General features: G+C 41.8%; 1 protein-coding gene across 4 annotated transcripts in view; it reads right to left on the reverse strand.

Annotated features, from left to right (window-relative positions):
• The window catches only part of NUP214 (nucleoporin 214), a 112,612-nt gene that overhangs the window by 58,347 nt on the left and 28,201 nt on the right, over positions 1–26,064 (reverse strand). For all 4 annotated transcript variants that reach the window (XM_050759703.1, XM_050759701.1, XM_050759700.1 and 1 more), the window contains exons 18-23: positions 18,579–18,682; positions 14,553–14,735; positions 13,437–13,522; positions 13,248–13,331; positions 3,816–4,079; positions 2,183–2,344 (exon numbers count right to left, since the gene is read on the reverse strand). In XM_050759703.1, the coding sequence (XP_050615660.1) occupies positions 2,183–2,344; positions 3,816–4,079; positions 13,248–13,331; positions 13,437–13,522; positions 14,553–14,735; positions 18,579–18,682 (883 nt within the window). The remainder of the gene's footprint in view (positions 1–2,182; positions 2,345–3,815; positions 4,080–13,247; positions 13,332–13,436; positions 13,523–14,552; positions 14,736–18,578; positions 18,683–26,064) is intronic.

A 26,064-nucleotide genomic window follows, 5' to 3' on the forward strand; every position in this document is an offset into this window, starting at 1 on the left:
GCTTGTGGATCATTTCTAACTGCATCACTGGCCAAGGTGAAAGCGGCATCACAAGCAGAATGATAGACCTGTGGTTTATTCTCTTCTATTCCGTCTTTCAGAGAAGTGGCCTGGTGTAGTGGTGCATGCCTCTAGTCCTAGCTATCCAGGAGGCTGAGGTGGGAAGGTGACCTGGGTTCAGGAGATCATGGGGGCTGCAGTGAGCTGTGATCGCACCACTGCCCTCCAGCCTAGGCAACATAGTTAGACCCTATCTCAAAAGAAAAAAAGCTTCATGCAACATCTTGCCTACGACTGCACATCTTTCATATTTCATATTCAAAGGTGCCTATACCTTAGAAATGTTTGCATCCAACATGATAATGCAGATCACACCACCTCCTGCTGAGTGGAACAATCTTAAATCCTAGCAGATTTTAACTTTTTACAAATCATTGACTGGATCAGCTTGATTTCAGCCCTGTTCAGCACAATGGCAAGATTCTGCTTGGTCCAAGTAATATTTAGAGATCAAAGAATTCTATTTTTAGAAAGCTCAAAGGTACCTTAAAAGTTATCTTTGTTTTGTTCTTCAATATATATGTTAGATGTCTTAACAAAAGTTTTAATATTTAAATTTTTCTTTACAATTTTTGACTTATCACTGTTTAATGTTAGTTCTTTTTTCCTAAATCAAACCATTATGTCTTTCTAGTCTTTTAAAAAGAACTATAAATTGATAAGTGTTCCAAGCAGTGATACATCTAAAAACAATTCTACTCAGCTAAAACAAAAATATTTGGCTTACATCTGTTTCTTGACCCTGGCACTACTGACATTTTGGGGCTAGATAACCCTTTGTCGTGGGGGTGTCTTACGCATTTTAAAGATTTTTTTTTTTTTTTTTTTTTGCAGCATTCCTGGCCTCTACCCACTAAATGCCAGCAACACTGCCAACTGTTTCAGGGGAGAAGGAGAGGGAAGTGGGGGCAGCCTCTAGTTGAGAACTACTAGCTTATAAAACTGATAACTAGTGATAACTTAAGTCCTTGAGACCAACTACGCAGACTGAAAAATCCTAATGTAGAACGTTTGGGATAATGACAAGTCACTGATGAAATGTTAAGTGCTAACTGGCTTATTAGAGCTTCCATCTGTAAAAGTTAAATTTTATAATGTTAAAAAAAAAAAAAAGCTTTGGTCAGGTGCAGTGGCTCATGCCTATAATCCCAGCACTTTGGGAGATAGAGGCAGGTGGATCACTTGAGCCCAGGAGTTTGAGACCAGCTTGGGTAACATGGCGAAATCCCGTCTCTACAAAAATTTTTCAAATATCTGCCTGGTGTAGTGGTGCATGCCTCTAGTCCTAGCTATCCAGGAGGCTGAGGTGGGAAGGTGACCTGGGTTCGGGAGATCACAGAGGCTGCAGTGAGCTGTGATCGCACCAAGGCCCTCCAGCCTAGGCAACATAGTTAGACCCCATCTAAAAAGAAAAAAAAGGCTTCATGCAAGATATAGTTGGAGAAGAAAAAATGCTGAACTGAGAAAGAGCAGAGGGTTAGAGTCTGGGTTCTGCTACTTACTGGTGGGATAACCTTCACCTCTCTGAACTTTAGATTACTCAAACCCAAAATGGTCATTCTTTTTGTTTGTGTTTGTTTCGTTTTAGAGATGAGGTCTCACTATGTTGCCTAGGGTGGTCTCAAACTCCTGGCCTCAAGTGATCCTCCCACCTCAGCCTCCCAAAGTGCTGGGATTACAGGCATGAGTCACTATGCCCAGTCAAAATACGTATTTGAATGGCTATTTTGCATTCAATCTAGTTGCAATCTGTAAGATACTAAGAGATGATGCTAATGTTATTAGATTATCAAATTTCAAAGGTTATAATTTTAGGGCTCTAAGCAGACATTATTCAAAAGTAAGATTAGAAACTTTGTTTTAAAAAAAAAAACAAACCCCACTGATTTCCACCTTAACTAAATGTGGCAGTTCTAATCCCTCCCCTTAAAAGCAAAGACTTTCAGACCTAGTCTCTGCCTTCTTAGAACTCTCTCCACAAAGGCGAGTGGGCTGTCACGTCAATCTTCTCTTCTGAAGAGCACCAAAGAGAGCCCACTGTTTCTTGCCACCTGCTGTCCTGGTCTGTGACTCAGACAGGTCATAATCAGCCTCTGTACAGGTATGGGGCTACAGCTTTTACCTGGTGCCTGACTGGCCATCTGCCGTCTGAGTGCTGCTGCGGCAGCTGCCTGCGGGGCTGAGATGGGGTGGGAAGGACTAGGTGCACCATGTTTCACGGTTTTCGTGGCAAGCATTGTGCTATCGGCCCCTTGAGGAATAATTTTGCTAGCAGATGTAGCCACTAAGAGGAAAAGAAAAATTAAGTGTGAGTGGGTGAGAGAACAGGAACATACAAAAGGTTAAATTGGTAAATTCTTTGCGTTGGACTGCAGGGAAAATGCTAAAATTAGCGTTAACATAGAAAAGAACCAGTAAAAGCCGGGCACGGTGGCTCAAGCCTGTAATCCCAGCACTTTGGGAGGCTGAGACGGGCGGATCACAAGGTCAGGAGATCGAGACCATCCTGGCTAAAACGGTGAAACCCCGTCTCTACTAAAAAATACAAAAAACTAGCCGGGCGAGGTGGCGGGCGCCTGTAGTCCCAGCTACTCCGGAGGCTGAGGCAGGAGAATGGCGTAAACCCGGGAGGCGGAGCTTGCAGTGAGCTGAGATCCGGCCACTGCACTCCAACCTGGGCGACAGAGCCAGACTCAGTCTCAAAAAAAAAAAAAAAAAAAAAAAAAAGAAAAGAACCAGTAAATTAACAGGCTGGCATCTGTACCTTTCAGTTACCGCATGCAATTTGCCTACCCACCTCTACTAGGATACTTTACCTTATCATTTCCTGATACTCATTGAGATATAACTTTTATACCAACATAGACCAATTCCCTGATCCCCTCTCACAAATTCTCTTCATTCTAGTACCTAACACCGGTATTTTTCTCTGCTGGAAGTCACTTTGATGCAAAGCCCTGACACTGCACTGAAAGTGTGGGGGCACAACACCAGTAAGTACAGTGAGCCAATACTGACCACAAGCATTGGAGCTGGTGAGTTCTGAGGCAGAATATGCCACAACTCAGGCTGAAATGAGCCCGGATTTGAAAGACATCAGAGAGGATTTTGCTTTATAACTGAAGCAAACAGCTCCCTTTTACTTACTTCTGAAAAAGACCATTTTAAAAAACAAGCTGGCTCAGCAGAAAAGCTGTTACAGTGCATAACCTTGGAGAGCCATCTCCTTCCTCACAATGGCCTAGCAACCGCTTTCAAGAGGAACACACATCTTTTCAATTAGTCTTCTAATTTCTAGAATATTAGCAGAAGTGAGTTGAGCAGCCAGGTGCAGTGGCTCATGCCTGTAATCCTAGCACTTTGGGAGGCCAAGGCAGGTGGATCACCTGAGGTCAGGAATTTGAGAACAGCCTAGCCAACACAACATGGTGAAACCCCGTCTCCACTAAAAATACAAAAATTAGTCAGGTGTGGTGGCGCATGCCTGTAATCCCATGTACTTGGGAGGGTGAGGCAGGAGAACCGTTTGAACCGGGAGGTGGAGGCTGCAGTGAGCCGAGATCACGCCATTGCACTCCAGCATTGCACTCCAGCCTGGGCAACAGAGCGAGACTCCATCTCAAAAAAAAAAAAAAAAAAAGTGGGCTGGAGCCAACCACCATTTTGGTGTGACAATATAAAACCCAGTTATAATTCCTTCATTAGTTAGAAACATCACAGGGAAAAACCAGTTTGCTTTCCCACTGTTTACTTACCTGAAGTTCCCATCACACCAGATGAAGAACCATGAACCAGGTGAGATTTAGCAAAAGGTGCTGCATGAGGCAAGAGACTGGGCTGGATGGAAGGAGTGCGAACCACGGGGGCATGCCGAGGGGCCTGAACCACTGCCTCCTCATCTTTACAGGACGTCCGTGCATCTTCACTCTCCAGAGACTGGGAGACAGATGATGTTGAGCTGACTTCATCCAAGTCTTCATAATATCTCTGAGACAGAAAGGCTGATCGAGACAGGCTGGCTACAAAAGTCCCAAACAAAACACAATTTAGACAACTCAAAGCAAGCCCAAAAGCTAAGTAATTTTCACTGTTGATAAAACAAAACTTCAACTTGTAAAATGATTTAATTATTACTTATTTTAAGTGGGAGCAGGTATTGTCAAATGTGAACAAAAATGGTTTTGGGTTTTTGCTCAGATGGGAATTTGAGAAACTGAGCTGTGTGAACGAGAACATCTTGGGGCTGTTAAATAAAAGAATGTGAAAACATAAGAGACAGAATTAATACTGGTGTCAAAGTAGAAGACCTGGAGCCCTCACTAGTATAATAATAATATACTAGAAATGTAACAGGCAAGTTTCCATGGCGGGGTGAACAATCACACCATTACTGTCACCTTCCAATGATAAGCTTCTAAGAACAGGTCCAACGCAAAATGGAATAAGACAGAATGTCCTCAGTCCTGAGTGTCTGGAACATTTCCAGATAAATCTAATGATTCTTCTGATTTAGACAATTAGGTTTCAAAAAAATATACAAGAGATTTGGTGCAGTGGCTCAGGCCTATAATCGCAGCACTTTGGGAGACTGAGGCAGGAGGACTGCTTGAAGCCAGGAGTTCAAGACCAGCTTAAGCAACATAGTGAGACCCTGTCTCTACAAAAAATAGGGCAACAGAGTGAAACCCTGTCTCAAAAAAAAAAAAAAGAAAGAAAGAAAAAAAATGGCTGGGCATAGTGGCTCACGCCTGTAATCCCAGCACTTCGGGAGGCCAAGGTGGGCAGATTACCAGGTCAGGAGTTCGAGACCAGCCTGGCAATTATGGTGAAACCCCATCTCTACTAAAAAATACAAAAATCAGCAGGGCATGGTGGCGCACACCTGTACTCCCAGCTACTCAGGAGGCTGAAGTAGGAGAATCGCTTGAACCTGGGAGCAAAGGCTGTAGTGAGCCCAGACTGTGCCACTGCACTGCAGCCTGGGTGACAGAGTGAGACCCCTTCTCAAACAACAACAACAACAACAACAACAACAACAACAACAACAACCCAAAAGAGAAAACAGAATTGAACTGAACTGAATCCTGGCCTTCTGTTTAGACTATGAAGAGTAAGGCTTTATGTCATGTTACTTTCTATCATAAATTTCAGAATGCAAGTAAATACTTCCTATATATTGGAAAAAACAAAAACCAAACAAAATAATCTAGCCCTTTTTCTTCCCTCCCCAAGTTATTTAAAATGGCTCTGCAAATATTTATTGACTTTTGTGTCCTATGTGCACATGGCTCTGCAAGATTTTATTGTCAATAATGTAAGTATAACATAGCAAACGCCACTAAAAACCAATGCTATGTGCTACGGCTGTCTTATCCAATTTGGTAGCCAGTAGCCATATATGGTTATTTAAATTTAAAGTAATTAAAAGCAAATTAATGAAAAATCAGTTTCTCAATTGCACTAGCCACATTTCATGTACTCTATAGCCACATGTGGCTAGTAGCTACCCTGCTGGACAGCAAAGATACAGAACATTTCCATCATCACAGAAAATCTTCCTGTGAGATAACAACTAGGTACCGTTTTAAGCCACTAAGTTTGTGATAATTTGTTATGGCATCCATAGGAAACTAATACAAACCCATGTTCTCTTGGGCCTAATCGCTCTCCGTAATTTCTCTAAAATCCTATTGTAGTTCCTGAGAGTAACAATAAAAGATGACTCAAATAATCACATCACCTTCAAGAACTAGACAGAGAGACACTGGATTAACTATGTAACCTCCAAGGTCCTATGTAACATGGGGTACTCTTAGTTTCTTCCTTCACCTTTCTGAGGCAATTTCCTGCCTTTGGTGGAGGGAGCCCATCAACTGAAGGATGCAATGGGCATGCTCACTCACAGAAGCGTGGAGCATGGAGCGTGGAGCTCACAGAAGCGGCTCACTATGCCGACGTTGCTGCCTCCACTATTAATGGGTGCTGCTGTCTGCTGTGATCAAGGATGCAGCTAACTGCCTGCATTAGAAAGAGGGTCCCACTGAAATTTAAAGAATCTTATTCTGTTTACACTCTAGTTCAGGTAAGGAAAGACAGAAAGCTACATGACTGGGGGCAGGGAGGGTGGGGAGACAAAAGGATAGAAATCATATGATCATCTCAGTAGATGCAGCAAACCTCACATCTTAAGATGAACTATAGAAAGTGCTCCTTTTGAGATCAAGGGTAGCTACACGACACTTTTATGCTGCACTGGAGGTTCCAGCCAGTGAAGCAAGGTAAAACAATAATAATAATAATGGGACTGGAAAGGCAGAAACATCATCATTAGTATCCATGGAGGATATCATTGTTCCCATAGTTACAAAGCCAAGAAACAGCTACAGACATGTTAGAATAAATGAGTTCTGCCAGGTTGTTGGGTGTAAATAAACATACATAAATCAACTGTATTTCTCTATACTACATCCAACATAATAAAATTTAAGGGAAAAAAAATCTACCATTATAAGAGCATCAAATTTTTAGCAATCTAACAAAAGATGTGCACATCTCCTATGCAGAAAACAGTAAGAGAAATTAAAGAACACCCAAATACACAAATATGTACCCAGTTCAGGAACTAAGAGTTCACTACTGCACATATGTCAATTCTCAGGTAGATCTACAGACTCAATACAATTCCAGTCAAAATCTCAACTTTCCTTTGAAGGCTGAGGAAGGCAAAATTCCTCCCCCGAAACTTTTTTTCTTTTTTGAGACGGAGTTTTGCTCTTGTTGCCCAAGCTGGAGTGCAATGGTGTGATCTCAGCTCACTGCGACCTCTGCCTCCCGGGTTCAAGCGATTCTCCTGCCTCCCCTCTTTTTTTTTTTTTTTATTGTGGTAAAATATAACATAAAATGACACCACAGTCACCATTTTAAAGTGTACAGTTCCATGGTATAAATACATTCCTAATGTTGTATAACTGTGACTACCATCTATCTCCAGAATGTTTACATCTTCCCAAACTGAAACTTCATCCCCATGAAACAGTAACTCCCCATTCTCCCTCCTCCAGCTTCTGGCAGTTTCTAGTTCTGTCTCCACGGTTTTGACTACTCTAGGTACAGGGAGGTAGAATTTAACAAGACAATTTTAATGTTAATATGAAAATGTAAAACACCAAGAATGCCAAAACATTCTAGAGCAGGGGTCAGAAAACTACAACCATAGGCCAGCTGTCTCTTTGTAGAAATACAAAGTTTTGCTGAAACACAGACATGCCCCTCTCATCACATGGTCTGTGGCTGCTTTCCCATTATAATAGCAGAGTTAGGTAGGTGCAGTGGAAACCACAGCGCCTGCAAACCTCAACTATTCTCCAGCTGGCCCCTTATGGAAAAATCTACCAACCCCTACTCTGAATTGTAGAACTTTCTGCAATGATGAAATGTTCTTTATATGTGTTTGCCATTACAGTAGCCATTAGTCACATGTGCCTGCTGAGCACCTGAAATGTGGCTACTAGGATTGCAAAACTAAATTTTAAATGTTACTTTTATTTTTAAAATTTATATATTTATTTGAGACAGGGTCTCACCGTGCCTTTCCTAGGCTGGTCTTGAACTCCTGGGCTCAAGTGATCCTCCTGCCTCAGCCTCCTCAAGCAGCTGGGGTTACAGGCATGCACCACCTTGCCTTGCAATTTTATTTAATTTAAATGTAAGCAGAGGCCGGGTGTGGTGGCTCACACCTGTAATCTGAGCACTTTGGGATTTTTTTTTTGTGACAGTCTCACTCTGTCACCAGGCTGGAGTGCAGTGGTGCGATCTTGGCTCACTGCAACCTCCACCTTCCGTGTTCAAGCGATTCTCCTGCCTCAGCCTCCTAAGTAGCTGGGACTACAGCTGCGTGCCACCATGCCCAGCTAATTTTTTTGTATTTTTAGTAGAGATGGGGTTTCACCATGTTGACCTGGATGGTCTCGATCTCCTGAGCTCGTGATCTGCCTGCAGATCCAATTGTGAAAGGCAAACTTTAATGTTTCTGGAAGATAATAAAGGTACATACCTACTTTCATTACCTAGAGATAGAAGATTTCTTAAACAGAACACAAAAAGTACTAACTATGAAAGAAAAGGCTGAAGAATCTCACTATTTCACAATTAAGAACTTCTGATCGACAGGCTAGGCACAGCTGCTCACACCTGTAATCCCAGCACTTTGGGAAGCTGAGGCAGGAAGATCACGTAAGGCCAGATGTTCAAGATCAGCCTGAGCAATATAGCGAGATAATGTCTCTACAAAAAAATAAAAAACTAGCTGGGCATGGTGGCCTGGCCTGTGCCTATAGTCCCAGATACTCAGGAGGCTGAGGCAGGAGGATTGCTTCAGCCAGGGAGGTTGGGGCTGCAGTGAGCTATGACTGCACCACTGTACTCCAGCCTGGGCAACAGACCAAGACTCTGTTTCTAAAAACAACAACAAAAAAGAACTTCTGTTCACCAAGACATAAGAGGGCAAAAAGGCAAAGTGAGTATCTACAACTCATAAAACCAACAAAGACTGGTCTCCAGAATTTATAAGAACATTTACAAATCAATAATAAAGAGTATTTAATAATAAATGAATGAACAAAAGATTTAATTCGGTACTCCACGAAAGAAGGTATCTGAACGGTTAAAACATTTTACAAGAGTTCTACCAGAATAGTTAAAAGAAAAGAGACTGACAATATCAAGCTTGGCAAAGATGTGGAACAACTGTAACACTCATCTACTGATGATAAAGTACAACCACTTGGTAAAACTGCTTGGCAGAATCTATGAAAGCTGAGCATATGGACAGACTATGAGCCAACAATGCCACTCCTAGCTATGTAACCAAATGAAGGGTACATATGTGCTCTGAGAGACACACACAGGAATATTCAGAACCACCTTTTCTGTAATAGCTATAAACTGAAAGCAGCACATGTCCAACAGGAGAATGACTAAACAAATGTAGCATACTCATACAATAGAATCCTATATAGAGCAACTAAAATAATAGCTAGAGGCACCAACACGGATGGATCTTACAAGCCTGACGTGGAACAAGAGAAGCCCATTTAGAGACTAAGTGAATGGATTTATGTGGTAGGCAAAACCCAAACACAGGCAAAACCAAATTATAGTGTTTTGGGAGGTATGCTTACATAGTAAAGCTCTGAGGGAAAACAAAGAAAAGGAGACTAAAGAGAATGACAACTTACGCAATGCAGAAGCCTGTACTGGATCGTAGATCCAATCAACGTGTAGGGAGTGGGACAGCTGGCAAAATTTGAGTCTCAACTATATATGAGATAACTGTATACGTTAAATTTTCTGAACCTGCGAACTGTATTATGACGTGTAAGAGAGCACCTTTATTCTTGGAGGACACATGTTGAAATATTTAGGAGTAAGGGGCGTTGTCTTTAACTTATTCTCAGATAGTTCAGCAATAATTGTGACAAACATTAGCAAACATGAGTGAGGGGTAAGCAGATGCTTATTGTACTCGCAGTTGGAAGTTTGAATTTTTTCAAAATAATAAATTTAAAATAACAAAAAATGTCAAAAAAAAAAAAAAAAAAAGGCAAAGGCGAAATTCACATAAGCCCATATAATGGTGCCTTAGGGGAGGAAGGAAAACCGGGGTATGCAAGAGGGCTTCTAAAAAATGGCAATATTCTGTTTCTTGACCTGAGTAGAGGCTACAGGGATATACGTTTTAGTTTTGCGCACTTTATGTGTGTTGTTTTTCACAATTTAAAAAATTAAAAGTGTTCACATGCTGAGTTATTCTTCCCAGCATACACACTAATATTAAATGAGTATCATGTGCGGTTATCTGCTTAATGTCTGAATTCCTCCTCTTAAATGAAAAGCTTCATGTGGGCAGAGACCATGTTTCTCTTATTTACCACTGACTGGAACAAACTAGGCAATCATATTCATTGAATGAATGAATAAGTAAATTCCATAAATCTCACTTCTAAGGACTCTTATCTAAATATATAATCTGATGTGGGTTAAAGATTTGTGAATAAAGACATTCTGAGTAAAATTTTGGCAACAAGATTAGCAACAGGCATTATGGCCTTCTAATACAAGGAAATATTGTAATGTCTTTATAAGGCATGTGTTCAAAGAACATTTAAACACAGAAGGCAGAGGAAAAGCTTACGATTTTAACTTTAAATTTTTTTCCAAGTTTTAAAATTTGGTAAAATATAACATAAAGTTTACCATCTTAAGTGTTTTATTTTATTATTATTTTTTTTTTTCCGAGACGGAGTCTCGCTCTGTCGCCCAGGCTGTAGTACAGTGGCCAGATCTCAGCTCACTGCAAGCTCCGCCTCCCGGGTTCCCGCCATTCTCCTGCCTCAGCCTCCCGAGTAGCTGAGACTACAGGCGCCCGCCACCTCGCCCGGCTAGTTTTTTGTATTTTTTAGTAGAGACGGGGTTTCACCATGTTAGCCAGGATGGTCTCGATCTCCTGACCTCGTGATCCGCCCGTCTCGGCCTCCCAAAGTGCTGGGATTACAGGCTTGAGCCACCGCGCCCGGCCTCTTAAGTGTTTTAAAGTGCACACTTGTTGTGTAATCATCACTACCATCCACCTCCAGAAGTATTTTCACTGTGCAAAACTGAAACTCTATACCCATTAAACAACAACTCCCCATGATCCCCACCTCAGTCAGGGCAACCCCTATTCTCGTTTCCATCTCTATGAATTTGATGTCTCTAGATACTTCATATAAGTGGAATCACATAGTATTTGTCTATTTGTGGCTTATTACACTTAGCACAATGTCCTCAAGGTTCACTTATATTGTAGCATGTGTCAAAAACTCCTTTTTATGGTGGCTCAAGCCTGTAATCCCAGCACTTTGGGAGGCCAAGACGGGTGGATCACGAGGTCAGGAGATTGAGACCATCCTGGCTAACACGGTGAAACCCCGTCTCTACTAAAAAAATACAAAAAACTAGCCAGGCAAGGTGGCGGGCGCCTGTAGTCCCAGCTACTCGGGAGGCTGAGGCAGGAGAATGGCGGGAACCCGGGAGGCGGAGCTTGCAGTGAGCTGAGATCCGGCCACTGTACTACAGCCTGGGCGACAGAGTGAGACTCCGTCTCAAAAAAACAAAACGAAACAAAACAAAAAAAACTCCTTTTTAAAGGCTGAATAATATTGCTTTGTATAGACAGACATTTTGTTTATCTGTTCATTCATTAACAGACACATTGTTTCCACCTCTTGGCTATTATCAATAATGCTGTCATGAGCATGGATACAAAAGTATCTCTTTGAAACCTTGTTTTCAATTATTTGGGGTATATACCCAGAAGTGAAATTGCTGGATCATCCAGTGATTACATTTTTAATTTTTTAAGGAACTACCAAACTGTTTTCTACAGTGGCTTTACCATTTCACATTCCCACCAATAGTGCACAAAGGTTCCACTTTTTCCATATCTTCATAAGGACTTATTTTCTTTTTTTCTTTTTTTCTTTTTTTTTAATATAAGGGCTAATGAATTTTAAATCAGAAAAAAATCAAGACACAAAACTGTTATAATCTCAATTTCATTTTAAAATTAATCAGATTTACATATGCAAAGAAAAAAGTTTGGAACTAAACCAAAATAACTAAGTGAGGCCATATCTGGGTTGAGAGAGTGATTTTTTAACTTTTTAATTTTTTTTAAAGATTCTGTTGCTCAGGCTGGAGTGCAGTGGCATGACCATAGTTCACTGCAGCCGCAGGCTCAAGCAATCCTCCTGCCTCAGCCACCCAAAGAGCTAAGATTACAGGTGCATCTCACCACACTCAGCTAATACCTTTTATTCTCCTTTATACTTTCCATATTTTTCCCAATTACCTACCAAGAGAATGTATTCTTTAGATTAAAAAAAATTATTTAAAAATTCACTTGTCTGTGAGTACAAAAAAAAAAAAAATCAGTAAGATTAAATTTCTTTCAGTTATTCTGATTACCAAAAGCATTTGTTATTGGCATTAAAAAATTTTAACTGAAAACAGAATCTCAAAGAAAACTTTGGATATAGGTACTAAAACAAAGCAGTTATGCCTAAAGTTGTTTGTCACAAATTTTTCTTTAAATTCAAGTTATTATCTAGATAATGTAATGGGAAAAAAATCTTATTTCATCAGTTATATGGCTTCTTTACAGCAAATTTTTTTTTTTTTTTTTTTTTTTTTGAGATGGAGTCTGGCTCTGTAGCCCAGGCTGGAGTGCAGTGGCGCCATCTCGGCTCACTGCAAGCTCCGCCTCCCGGGTTCACGCCATTCTCCTGCCTCAGCCTCCCGAGTAGCTGGGACTATAGGTGCCCGCCACCACGCCCGGCTAATTTTTTTGTATTTTTAGTAAAGACGGGGTTTCACCGTGTTAGCCACGATGGTCTCGATCTCCTGACCCCGTGATCCGCCCGCCCCGGCCTCCCAAAGTGCTGGGATTACGAGCCTACCATGCCCGGCCTACAGCAAGTATTTGTAACCACCATTGCTTAATCATACTTTTTTCTTCTTTTTTCATAAAAGAATCCTTTTTCGGCAAGGCACAGTGGCTCACACCTGTAATCCCAGCACTCTGGGAGGCTGAGGTAGGAGGATAACTTGAATTTAGGAGTCTGAAAACAGCCTGGGCAATATGGGGAGACTCTGTCTTTTTTTTTTCTATTATTTATTTTCTATTCTATTTATTTATTTTCTATTATTTATTTGTTTTTTAGAAAGCCTTTTTCCCAAATGCAAACTTACTCAAAACCCAAAATCAGAAAAGTAAACCTTCTCTGGCTAAAGCAGAGGCTAGAATCCAGCTCAGGCTACCTCAAACCCTTATGAAACAGTGCCATATAACTTGAGGACTGCAGAAAACAGTGTAAAAGCCAAAACAACTACCTTGCTGCTTCATCAAGTATATATAAGCTGCTTTTTATTCCAATATTCAGATTAACAACAGATTCTGGGGACATCTTCTCTATCCCCTATTAAGAACCAACACACACACACTTACACACACAGAGCACCCTAGCTCGCTCTCTCTCTCTCTCTCACACACACACACACACACACACACACACACACACACACACACACACACACACCCCCACTGCACCCTATCAGTACGTACAGACCCAGTTACCAGTTCTCTTTACCTGGAGCAGTGGATCTCACTGGTGGGGTCTTCCTCTTGGCCAAGAAGTTTCTCAGTTGTGCCTGTTTCATGGGGGACAATTTAGCTGCAAGAAATCCATAAACCCATAAATGATTAAAACTCAGTTTTTAAGATATCAGTAGCTGGAAGAGAACAAAGGGAGTTAAAACACTGGGAAGGATGCAATTACCTGGTACTTTGGGCAAGGATTTGGTGTGAGATTCTATGGTGGTTTTTAACAAAGCATTGCGCAGGCTTTCAAGGTCACTGTCAAAACTGAAACAGGATAGTGTTACATACAGACCAACTAGGAGCAGAAAGATCTGAGGCTGTCGGGTGTACACTATCCTCCTAAATATAAATGCAAGACATAAGAATATCCCTTATATATAAACATGCCATCTGACCAACTGATGGAATTAATCTAAAAGAAGTGAGATCACAACCACATTATATACCATCTCCACCCCAAACACAACATGATGGTGCCTCAGTAGAAAAAGTAACTAAAATCTACACATTTGGCCTAAAAGCATAAACACAAAACCATTTTGGTAAACTTGGTTGGGCATGGTGGCTCACGCCTATAATCCCAGCACTTTGGGAGGCGGATCACGAGGTCAGGAGATCGAGACCATCCTGGCTAACACTGTGAAACCCCATCTCTACTAAAAATACAAAAAAATTAGCTGGGTGTGGTGGCGGGCGCCTGTAGTTCCAGCTACTTGGGACGCTGAGGCAGGAGAATGGCGAGAACCCAGGAGGCAGAGCTTACAGTGAGCCGAGATAGCGCCACTGCACTCCAGCCTGGGCAACAGAGCGAGACTCGGTCTCAAAACAACAACAACAACAACAACAACAAAACCATTTTGGTAAACTCAAGGTAAACTGTCCATCTGCCAGGGTCTGAAAGTCCCCACATTCAAGCAGAATGACAAATCCGGGCTTCAGAAACAACTCAGTCAACTTAATCCTATCAGTTGACTTTCAATCAACCATGACACTATTACTATGGTGTATCACTTGCTCTGATACATTCAGCACCCATTTCATCAGTGTAATACTTTACAGACTTAATTTAACTCCCAAACAATCCCATGAACCAGGTTTGTCATCCCGATTTTTTAAGCAAAGAAACAAAGGATCAGAGAGGGTGGGACCCTGACCAGGATCACAAAGGTGAGAGACAACAGAGTCACCTGCAAACCCACATCTGAACCACTCTAAGACTACCCCACATTACTCCCTAAATGTTTGTTCATGCATTCATTCACCCATATTTATTGAGTGTAAGTCCTCTCTACACCTGTGAATGCTGCTCTGGGAAGGAACAGCCGAGGGCAGGCTCCATGGGGAAGTCTGGTTGTAAAGGCGGAGCTGCTGAAGACTATCCACCAGGTGATTCAGCCTCTTCCTCTGTTGGTTGATGATTTCCCGGTTATTGGCTAGGGTGTTAAACAGTGTCTCTCGCTCTGGCACAAGCAGGTGCCTGTTGACAACAATGAGAAAAGAATTAAACATGAATGGTTCAAGTAAAGGAATCTCCCAGTAAAAAACAAACAAGACTACAATGGTAACAGTAAAAACGATAAAATGGAAAACCAGCACTGGACAAGAACCATCAAGAAATTACTAGAAAATAAAAAGGAGATGAAAGCCTAATGAAAATAAAATGGTATGTGGAGAAAACAGCTAGAAACAGGCATGCCAGGCCTGTAGCAAAGGATAAATTAGGTGACACCTGAGAGAGGCCCTAGGAAGAAAAGGGCAAGAGTGAGGTGCGAGTCAGGAACAGGGTCAGCTTTCTACTTAGAATTTATCTGTTTTTCTGAATGTAAATTATATCCAATTAAAAACAAAAACAAAAAACAGGTTCACTGGAAGTCTATGGGAGTCAGTTAATTCTTCAGACTATCGTCAAAAAATAGTGGGAGAGCATCAGGTTTAGTATCAGGGAGGTAACCTGCCCAAAAGAACTAAAACAAAACAGGGACAACAGTAGCTGCCTCTGGGAAGTAGGTCTGACTGCAGAGGGGGACAGGTCTATTTGCTCCTGCTTTTCAGTAGAAATCTTTAAGTTGCTCTGAAATTTTTTTCTGACTGCTTTAATTTGCAGAGGGAATAGGAAAAACCATATAAATAAAAACAAAAGGAATAATGCCACATCAGTTACAAACGAAATTTTCTTTGCTATGGTATGTCAATACCGTCATGTGCCACATAATGACGTTTTGGTCAATGATGGACAGCATATACAACGATGATCCAATAAGATTACAGTAGAGCTGAATTCCTATTGCCTAGTGATTTGTGTTACAATTGTCTATAGCACAATTGTACAAAACCATGCTATACAGCAGGGGTGTCTAATCTTTTGCTTCCCTGGGCCACACTGGAGGAAGAATTGTCTTGGGCCACACATAAAATATACTAATGCTAGCTGATAAGCTTAAAAAAAAATAAAAAAAAAATCTCATAATGTTTTAAGAAAGTTTACAAATTTGGGTTGAGCTGCATTCAAAGCTGTCCTGGGCCACATGAAGCCTGCAGGCCAAGGGTTGGACAAGCTTGCTGCATGGTACTGCAGTCTAGGAGCAACAGGCTATACACCATAAGAGCCTAGGTATGTAATAAGCTATGTCATCTAGGTAGTAAGTGCACACAGTATAAGTACATTCTATGATGATCATACAATGACAAAATGGCCTAACAATGAACTTCTAAGAACACATTAAGCAACAAGTGACTCTATGTATATTTTGCCTCTTAACACAAATCACGGAATGAAAAATGCTTGCTAAACAGAAACCTCTGGATTTATTTCCTCTTTTCCCATTATCTCTTTGAGTTCAGGGTTGACTGAATGACTGCCTCTGGTAACAAGGTAGTTCAACATACAATTTTTAAAAGGCATTTCAGGCCAGGCATGGTGGTTCACGCCTGTAATTACAGCACCTTCGGAGGACGAGGTGGGCAGATCACGAGGTCAGGAGTTGGAGACCAGCCTAACCAACATGGTGAAACCCCATCTCTATTAAAAATACAAAAATTAGCCGGGTGTGGTGGTGCACGCCTGTAATCCCAGCTACTCAAGGAGGCTGAGGCAGGAGAATTGCTTGAACCCCGGAGGCAGAGGTTGCAATGAGCTGAGATCACGCCACTGCACTCCAGTGTGGGTGACAGAGCAAGACTTGGTCTCAAAAAATAAAATAAAAGCCGGGCGCGGTGGCTCAAGCCTGTAATCCCAGCACTTTGGGAGGCTGAGACGGGCAGATCACAAGGTCAGGAGATCGAGACCATCCTGGCTAACACGGTGAAACCCCATCTCTACTAAAAATACAAAAAACTAGCCGGGCAAGGTGGCAGGCGCCTGTGGTCCCAGCTACTCCGGAGGCTGAGGCAGGAGAATGGCGTAAACCCGGGAGGCGGAGCTTGCAGTGAGCTGAGATCTGGCCACTGCACTCCAGCCTGGGCGACAGAGCCAGACTCAGTCTCAAAAAAAAAAAAAATAAATAAATAAATAAATAAATAAAATAAAATAAAGTAAAATAAAAAAGGTATTTCAATAGGGTACATACAAGGTAATATTCAGGGATGGCCCTAAAACAGAGAAGTGCTATCAAAATAGAAAATTATACAGATTTAAGAATTTGAACTCTGCAGAAAGAGAACTCAGAAAAGCATAAGTAGTAAATCCACAGAACTGGTACAAAGGGAAAAAAAAGCCTGGCTTCTCTTTAAGCATCATGCACTTTCTTACAAGGCTAACTTGTTAATTATCAAAGAGAAATAGAACCATTGAGCAGAGCAGAATGTACCCACTGTCAGGTTACACCATTGTTTCCCTTGTGGGAAAGCAAACCATATGGTTGAACATGAATCAGAACCAGGTGTGTGCGCTGGCTCTCTAATGGGACCCCACTGCCCATGGAGACAAGTGCTCCAGTCCATGGGCCACAGGAATCCTCCATGTAGGTAGTGGGGGAGGAGAGCTTCTCACTTCTATCTCCCTGTACCTATAAATGCTGCAAGCTGAGGGTTCTCCAGTTGGGATTTTTAGCCTTTCTCCACATAACACAATGTAATTTATTGAATTCTGCTTACTAAATTATAAGTGTATTATAGTCCTGTCCCTGATATCACAACCAGGTTGTCCCACTGAAAAGTACATCAAATAGACCATTTCTTGGTTTGTTTTCATACAGGGCTGGCTAATCTATTAATCAAGTGTAGGTGTTTCAGAAATCTAACATTTCAGGGCTGATTTGTTTTTCAAATTTCTAATGGGCACTTCACACTTTCATGGGGCACAGCATTCTATTCCTTGTGGAAAATATGTGGCTTAAAACCAAATATCTAGGGATAAAAAACTATGCTAAAAGGTTTTCCCATTACTTTGCTATCATTCCTCTCATCCTTTTAATTATCCACACTAATTACAAATGTTTTCTCAAAAAGAAAATCTGAAATATACAGAAGAGTATTAAGGAAAATTCTCCTTAATCCTGTTTTACAGATATAACTATGAATATTTTGATACATCGATATACTTTTGTACCTCCACATTGTTATTAGCCAATATGCTTTTGTCTTTTTACTTATTAAATTTTTATATTACATCTAATAATTATAGCAAAAGTTATATATTCTACACATTTTGTAGAACATAGAATACATATTCAATATATTAAATAATTTATTGGAGAACACGCTAGTCAATGGTTACAGGGTATTCTGTAGTTAAGAAAAAAAGTGACCATATTTATTTAGCTACTCCTGTACCTTTAGATAATTAGGTTGAATACAATTTTTCACTATCATAAATTATATCGCAATATAAACTGTTTTATGTAAATTATTGTATCATTTGTTTCTGTAGAAAAATATTTCAAGTAGAATGACTGTTAAAAAGAATGAACATTTTGTAGGGATTTTCTTTTTCCTTTCTTTTTTTTTTTTGAGACACAGCTTTGCTCTTGTTGCCCAGGCTGGAGTGCAGTGGCACACAATCTCAGCTCACTGCAACCTCTGCCTCCTGGGTTCAAGCAATTCTCCTGCCTCAGCCTTGTGAGTAGCTGGGATTACAGGCATGTGCCACCATGCACGGCTAATTTTGTATTTTTAGTAGAGACAGGGTTTCTCCATGTTGGTCAGGCTGGTCTCAAACTCCTAACCTCAGGTGATCCACCTGCCTCAGCCTCCCAAAGTGCCGGAATTACAGGCATGAGCCACTGTACCCGGCTGGGGATTTTCATAGGTTCCTAAATCACCTTTTTAAAACGGCAATAGCAATATCTATTCCAACACATTGCAGATGAGAGATCTCACTCACCTTTGTTTTTTCTTTTGTTCCAGATGCCGATCCCACTCCAAGTCTAGAACATCATTCACATCTTGGACAGCAAATTTCACATACTGATGAAGGCGCCGAATTTCCTATAAGAAAAAAATTAAAAGGCAAATGACTTGTTTTTCTGATAGTTTGGGGGAAAATGTATCAAAACAGTCAAAAGAATTCTAAAATACTTCTATATTAAGAACCATAATGAACAAGGAAATCAGAATAGGTTTTAATACGATTATTAAAATTATATAATTAAAATGAGGCCAGGTGCAGTGGCTCAGGCCTACAATCCCAACACTCTGGGAGGCCAAGGCAGGAGGACTGCTTGAAGCCAGGAGTTAAAGATCAGCCTGGGCAGCAAAGCGAGAATCTGTCTCTAATAATGCATAAAAATAAAAAAAGTTACATTAAAAAAACTTTATAATTAAAACGAAAAACAAAATCGGCTGGGCGTGGTGGCTCCCCACTTTGGGAGGCCGAGGCGTGAGGATCACTTGAGGTCAGGAGTTCGAGACCAGCCTGGCCAAGATGGTGAAACCCCGTCTCTACTAAAAAGACAAAAATTAGCCAGGCAGGGTGGCAGGTGCCTATAATCCCAGCTACTCAGGAGGCTGAGGCAAGAGAATCGCTTGAATCCAGGAGGCAGAGGTGGCAGAGACCTGGTACAATGAAAAGGGAAACAGAATGGGTGTGTCTGCCTAGGTCCCCGGGGAACAAATGTTCTTAATTCTCATTTCTCAGTTCCATGGTCTGGGAATTTTCCATTCCATTCTGGTACTCAGACAGTGCATCCATTTAGATTTTGCTCCCCCACCCATAAAATTAACTGTAATGGAGACAAACAGTGCTGAAAATAATTCTGAGCCTATCTATTCACAGCATAGAACCTGTAAGTCATCTTCCCAGTTGAGAAATACTCATTTGTTCACAAAAGCAAAGAACAGTATTAGCACTAAAAACTGAATCTGCCATTATTTAAAATTTTAGCTATTTAACTTATTATAGGCTTGCAATAATTTTATTTAAATTTTGGGCGACTGTTAACCTTCACGGCTATGCAACTTGATTCTCAAAAATTAAAAACAGGCCAGGTGGCTGGGTGCTGTGGCTCACACCTGTAATCCCAGCACTTTGGGAAGTTGAGGTGGGCGGATCACCTGAGGTCAGGAGTTCCAGACCAGCCTGGCCAACATGGTGAAACCCCGCTTTGACTAAAAATACAAAAATTAGCTGGGCATGGTGATGCACGCCTATAATCCCAAGTACTTAGGAGGCTGAGGCACAAGAACCACTTGAACACGGGAGGCAGAGGCTGCAGTGAGCTGAGATCGTACCACTGCACTCCAGCCTGGGTAACAGAGCAAGACTGTCTCTAAACAAAAAAACAGGCCGGGCATGGTGGCTTACGTGTGTAATCGCATCACTTTGGGAGGCCACAATGGGTGGATCACTCGAGGTCAGGAGCTTAAGACCAGCCTGGCCAACATGGTGAAACCCTGTCTCTACTGAAAATACAAAAATTAGAGCTGGGTGCAGTGGCTCATGCCTGTAATTCCAGTACTTTGGGAGGCCAAGGCAGGTGGAGCACTTGAGGCCAGGAGTTCGAAACTAGCCTGGTCAACACGGTGAAACCCCATCTCTACTAAAAATACAAAAATTACCCGGGTGTGGTGGTGCGCACCTGTAATCCCAGCTACTCCAGAGGCTGAGACAGGAGAATCACTTGAACCTGGAAGGTGGAGGTTGCAGTGAGCTGAGATCACGCCACTGCACTCCAACCTGGGCGACAGAGTGAGATCTTGTCTCCAAAACAAAACAGAAAGAACAAAAATTAGCTGGGCGTGGTGGTGCACGCCTGTAATCCCAGCTACTCAGGAGGCTGAGGCAGGAGAACTGCATGAACCCAGGAGGCAGAGGTTGCAGTGAGCTGAGATTGCACCACTGCACTCCAGCCTGGGCAACAGAGTGAGACTGTTTCAAAAAAACCAAAGGCCAGACACAGTGGCTCACACTTGTAATCTCAGCACTTTGGGAGGCCAAACCAGGAGGAGTGCTAGGGCCCAGGAGTTCAAGACCTGCCTGGGCAACAGAGCAAGGCCCCATCTCTACAAAAATGTTAAAAATTAGCCAGGCAAGTCCGGGCGCGGTGGCTTACGCCTATAATCCCAGCACTTTGGGAAGCTGAGGCGGGCGGATCACGAGGTCAGGAGATCGAGACCATTCTGGCTAACACAGTGAAACCCCGTCTCTACTAAAAAATACAAAAAAATTAGCCGGACATGGTGGCGGGTGCCTGTAGTCCCAGCTGCTTGGGAGGCTGAGGCAGGAGAATGGCGTGAACCCGGGAAGCGGAGCTTGCAGTGAGCCAAGATTGTGCCGCTGTGCCACTGCACTCAGGCCTGGGCCACAGAGAGAGACTCCGACTCAAAAAAAAAAAAATTAGCCAGGCATGTGGTGGCGTGTGCCTGTAGTCCTGGCTACTTGGGAGGCTGAAGCAGGAGGCTCACTTGAGCCCGAGTTTGAGACTGCAGTGAGCTAGGATCAAGCCACCACACTACACACTCTGGCCCAAGCAACAGAGAAAGACCCTGTCTAAAATAAAAAACAAAAACAAAAACAAAACAGAGCTAGACAAGGTGAGGTACACCTATAGTCCCAGCTACTCAGGAGGTTGAATTAGGAGGATCCCAGGTCCAGGAATTCAAGGCTTTTGTGTACCATAATCATGCCTGTGAATAGCCATTGCACTCCTGGGCTACATAGCAAAACTCTGCCTCTTAAAAAAAAATAAATAAATAAAACTGAGGCATTCAATTAAGTATGTCTACAAATGGAGATAATGTGCTATACACTAGGAAAAGCAGTTTACATCTATAGAGAGATCTTATTATGTTTAAATGTATTTTCAAAATTATTTGTGTAGCCAGAGAAATCAGACAAGAGAAAAAATAAAGGGTATCCAAATTGGTAAAGAAAAAGTCAAACGGCTGCTGTTTGCCAATGTTATGATCGTGTACCTAAAAACCCCTAAAGACTCATCCAAAAAGGTCCTAGATCTGATAAATGAATTCAGTAAACTTTCAGGATACAAAATCAATGTACACAAATCAGTAGCACCGCTATACAACAAGAGCAACCAAGCTGAGAATCAAATAAACAACAACCCCTTTTACAACAGCTGCAAAAAATAAAAACCAAAAATCAAAAACAAAAACAAAACCCCAAACTTAGGAATATACCTAACCAAGGAGGTGAAAGACCTCTACAAGGAAAACTACAAAACATTGCTGAAAGAAATAACAGACGACACAAACAAATGGAAACAACACAAACAAATAGAAATACATCCTACGCTCATGGATGGGTAGAATCAATATTGTGAAAATGACCATATTGCCAAAAACAATTTACAAATGCAAGGCATTTCTCATCAAAATACCATCATCATTCTTCACAGAACTAGAAAAAAAAATCCTAAAATTCATATAAAACTAAAAAGAGCCCACACAGTCAAAGCAAGAATAAGCAAAAAGAACAAATCTGGAGTTATCACATTGTCTGACTTCAAACTATACTACAAGGCTATAGTCACCAAAACACCATGGTACTGGTACAAAAACAGGCAGACAGACCAATGGAAAAGAATAGAGAACCCAGAAATAAAGCCAAATTCTTAGAGCCAACTGATCTTCAACAAAGCAAACAAAAAACATACACTGGGGGAAGGACACCCTATTCAACAAATAGTGCTGGGATAACTGGCAAGCCACACATAAAACAATGAAACTGGATCCTCATCTTTCACCTTATACAAAAATCAACTCAAGATGGATCAAAGACTTAAATCTAAGACTTGAAACCATAAAAATTCTAGAAGATAACATCAGAAAAACTCTTATAGAGGCTGACTTAGGCAAGGAGTTCATGAACAAGAATCCAAAAGCGAATGCAGCAAAAAGGTAAATAAATGGGACTTAATTAAGCTTCTACACAGCAAAAGAAATAATCAGCAGAGTAAACAGACAACTCACAGATTGGGAGAAAATTTTCACAAACTATGCATCTGACAATAGACTAATATCCAGAATCTATAAGGAACTCAAATGTATCAGCAAGAACAAAACAAACAATTCCACCAAAAAGTGGGCTATGGACATGAACAATTCTTAAAAGATACACAAATGGCTGACAAACATACGAAAATACGTTCAACATCACTAATTATCAGGGAAAAGCAAATCAAAACCACAATGCAATACCATCTTACTTCTGCAAGAATGGCCATCATTAAAAAATCAAAAAATAATAGATGTTGGTGTGGATGTGGTAAAAAGGGAATACTTTTACACTGCTGGTGGGAACGTAAACTAGTACAACCACCACAGAAAACAGTATGGAGATTCCTTAAAGAACTAAAAGTATCTACCATTTGATCCAGCAATCCTACTACTGTGTATCTACCAAGAGAAAAAGAAGTCATTACATGAAAAAGACACTTGCACACTCATGTTTACAGCAGCACAATTCGCAATTGCAAAAATATAGAACCAGTCCAAATGCCCATCAATCAACAAGTGGATAAAGAAAATGTGACACACATATATACACTACTACTCAGTCATAAAAAGGAATGAAATAATGGCATTTGCAGCAACCTGGGAGGAGCTGGAGACCATTATTCTAAGTGAAGTAACTCAGGAATTGAAAACCAAACACCATTTGTTCTAATAGGATCATAAGCAGGAGCTAAACTATGAGGATGCAAAGGCATAAGAATGATACAATGGAACGGGTGCAGTGGCTCACACCTATAATCCTAGCTTTCCAGGAGACCAAGACGGGCAGAACACTTGAAGTCAGGAGTTCAAGACCAGCCTGGCCAAAACAGTGAAAGAGGATGCAGTGACCCAAGATCACATCACTGCACTCCAGCCTGGGTGACAGAATGAGACTGTCTCTAAATAAATAAATAAACAGAATGATACAATGGACTCTGGAGACTTGGGGGGAAGGGGGGGCAGTAAGGGCTAAAAGACTACACACTGGGTACAGTGTACACTGCTTGGGTGATGGGAGATCAAAATCTCAGAAATCACCACTAAAGAACTTATCCATGTAACCAAACACCACTTGTTCCCCAAAAATTATTGAAATTTTTAAAAATTAAAAAAAAAAACAGGCCGGGCGCGGTGGCTCAAGCCTGTAATCCCAGCACTTTGGGAGGCCGAGACGGGCGGATCACGAGGTCAGGAGATCGAGAGACGATCCCGGCTAACACGGTGAAACCCTGTCTCTACTAAAAAATACAAAAAAATAGCCGGGCGAGGTGGCGGGCGCCTGTAGTCCCAGCTACTTGGGAGGCTGAGGCAGGAGAATGGCGTAAACCCGGGAGGCGGAGCTTGCAGTGAGCTGAGATCCGGCCACTGCACTCCAGCCTGGGTGACAGAGCAAGACTCCGTCTCAAAAAAAAAAAAAAAAAAAAAACAACAAACCATAATTGTGGATAAGGGTATATGTCCCATCTGAAAAAGAGAAAATGTAATTTAAAAAGAGCCAAGCTGATTCAAGAGAAGTAGAAATAACCTTACTAGCAAATGTAACTTTCAACTTAATACTTGATGACTACAGAAGGCTCTTTCCTTTGATCTCTTCAGATACAACCACAACTCTGTGTTAGCTGCTGCTGTTTCTTTTTTTTTTTTTTTTTGAGACGGAGTCTTGCTCTGTCCCCCAGGCTGGAGTGCAGTGGCCGGATCTCAGCTCACTGCAAGCTCCTCCTCTCGGGTTCACGCCATTCTCCTGCCTCAGCCTCCCGAGTAGCTGGGACTACAGGCACCTGCCACTTCGCCCGGCCAATTTTTTTGTATTTTTTAGTAGAGACAGGGTTTCACCGTGTTAGCCAGGATGGTCTCGATCTCCTGACCTCATGATCCGCCCGTCTCGGCCTCCCAAAGTGCTGGGATTACAGGCTTGAGCCACCGCGCCCGGCCTAGCTGCTGCTGTTTCTTTGGAATGCCTTCCCAATTGTGTCCACCAGCCAAAAACAATTATTCTTTTAAAGCCTAACACAAATACTTCTTTTCTCTGGCTCAGCTACTCCCTCACCTGTGGTCCCATAGCAACATATCCCACACTACATTTACATGTTCATCTTTCTGTCACTTACCCAACTGCAAGAATTGTAAACCTGCGTGAACTGTAAACCAGACTCTTGAGTACGAGCAGAGGCTCTTGAGTCAGACTGCCCAGGTTCAAGGTTTCAAGGTTTATTAGTGGTAAAACCTGGGCAGTTTCAGTTATCTTGGTTTCATCATCTGTGCATTGCCCACAGTAAACACTCAATACATGCTGACTAGTATTACCTACTTAGCACCATGAAAAAAGAAAATTATTCCCTTCTGAATAAGCATTCCCCTAAAGCTGTATGCTTTCCTCTTAGTTTGTTAATAGAGAAATAGGTGGAAAGGCACGTAGGGAGAACATGTAGCTAGGACGCAGAGTGGATGCCTGTAATTTGATAAGCAGTAGGCAGGCAGCACTCTCTCGCTGAGAGGTAATAGGTAGAAGGAGGATGCATCAGGAATACCAGAGGGCTGCAGATCACAGTAAGGGCTCTGCAATATTGTTGAAGAAGGAACCTTTCTTTTTTTTTTTAATTTTCAGTAAGTTGACCAGGTGTGGGACAGAAACACTGGGGAACAATAAAGCTTGCAGCCTCAAATTATCTGAGGCAAGAACGATTCATCACACCCGCAAACCCCACAGATGTCATGAGGAAGACCAGAAATGCCAGTGAACCCTTCCCGCTGGAATGCCAGACAAATGTGAGATAGCAGAAGAGAAACCCCACACTAAGGCCAGTGACACAATGATTCGGTGTAAACTAAAAGATGGAAAGCAAAATCCAATTAGTGAAAGCAGAGATTAAGAATAATTAAGAATGGTGGCTCACACCTGTAACCCCAGAACTTTGGGATTACAAAGGCAGGAGGATGACTTGAGCTCAGGAGTTCGAGACCAGCCTGGATAATGTAGTGAGACCCGATTTCTACAAAAAATTTAAAAATCAGCTGGGTGTGGTGGCACACATCTGTAGTCCCAACTATGTGGGAGGCTCAGATGGGAGGATCACTTGAGCCCAGGAGGCTGAGGCTGCAGTGAGCTGTGATGGTGCCACTGCACTTCAGCCTGGGCAACAGTGTGAGACTCCGTCTCAAAAAAAAAAGAATTCAAAAGAAAAGCTAAAGTGTGGCATACAGAAAAGAGCTCAGGCAAATGGAGGTTTCAATTCTGGTTCCCCTTTTCCTAGCCAACATGACCTTGGACAACCTACTTAGCCTATGAAATTTAATTTCCAGTTAGCTGTATAATGGGGCTACAGGGACCAGTAACTCTTACCTTGCAGAGCAGCTGGCTTTGAAGGCTAGAAATAATGCGTAAGAAACACCTAGCAGATTAAATGGCACTCAAGAAA

The sequence above is a fragment of the Macaca thibetana genome, chromosome 15 (genome assembly GCF_024542745.1).
Source record: "Macaca thibetana thibetana isolate TM-01 chromosome 15, ASM2454274v1, whole genome shotgun sequence".
In the NCBI taxonomy this organism is placed as follows: domain Eukaryota; kingdom Metazoa; phylum Chordata; class Mammalia; order Primates; family Cercopithecidae; genus Macaca; species Macaca thibetana.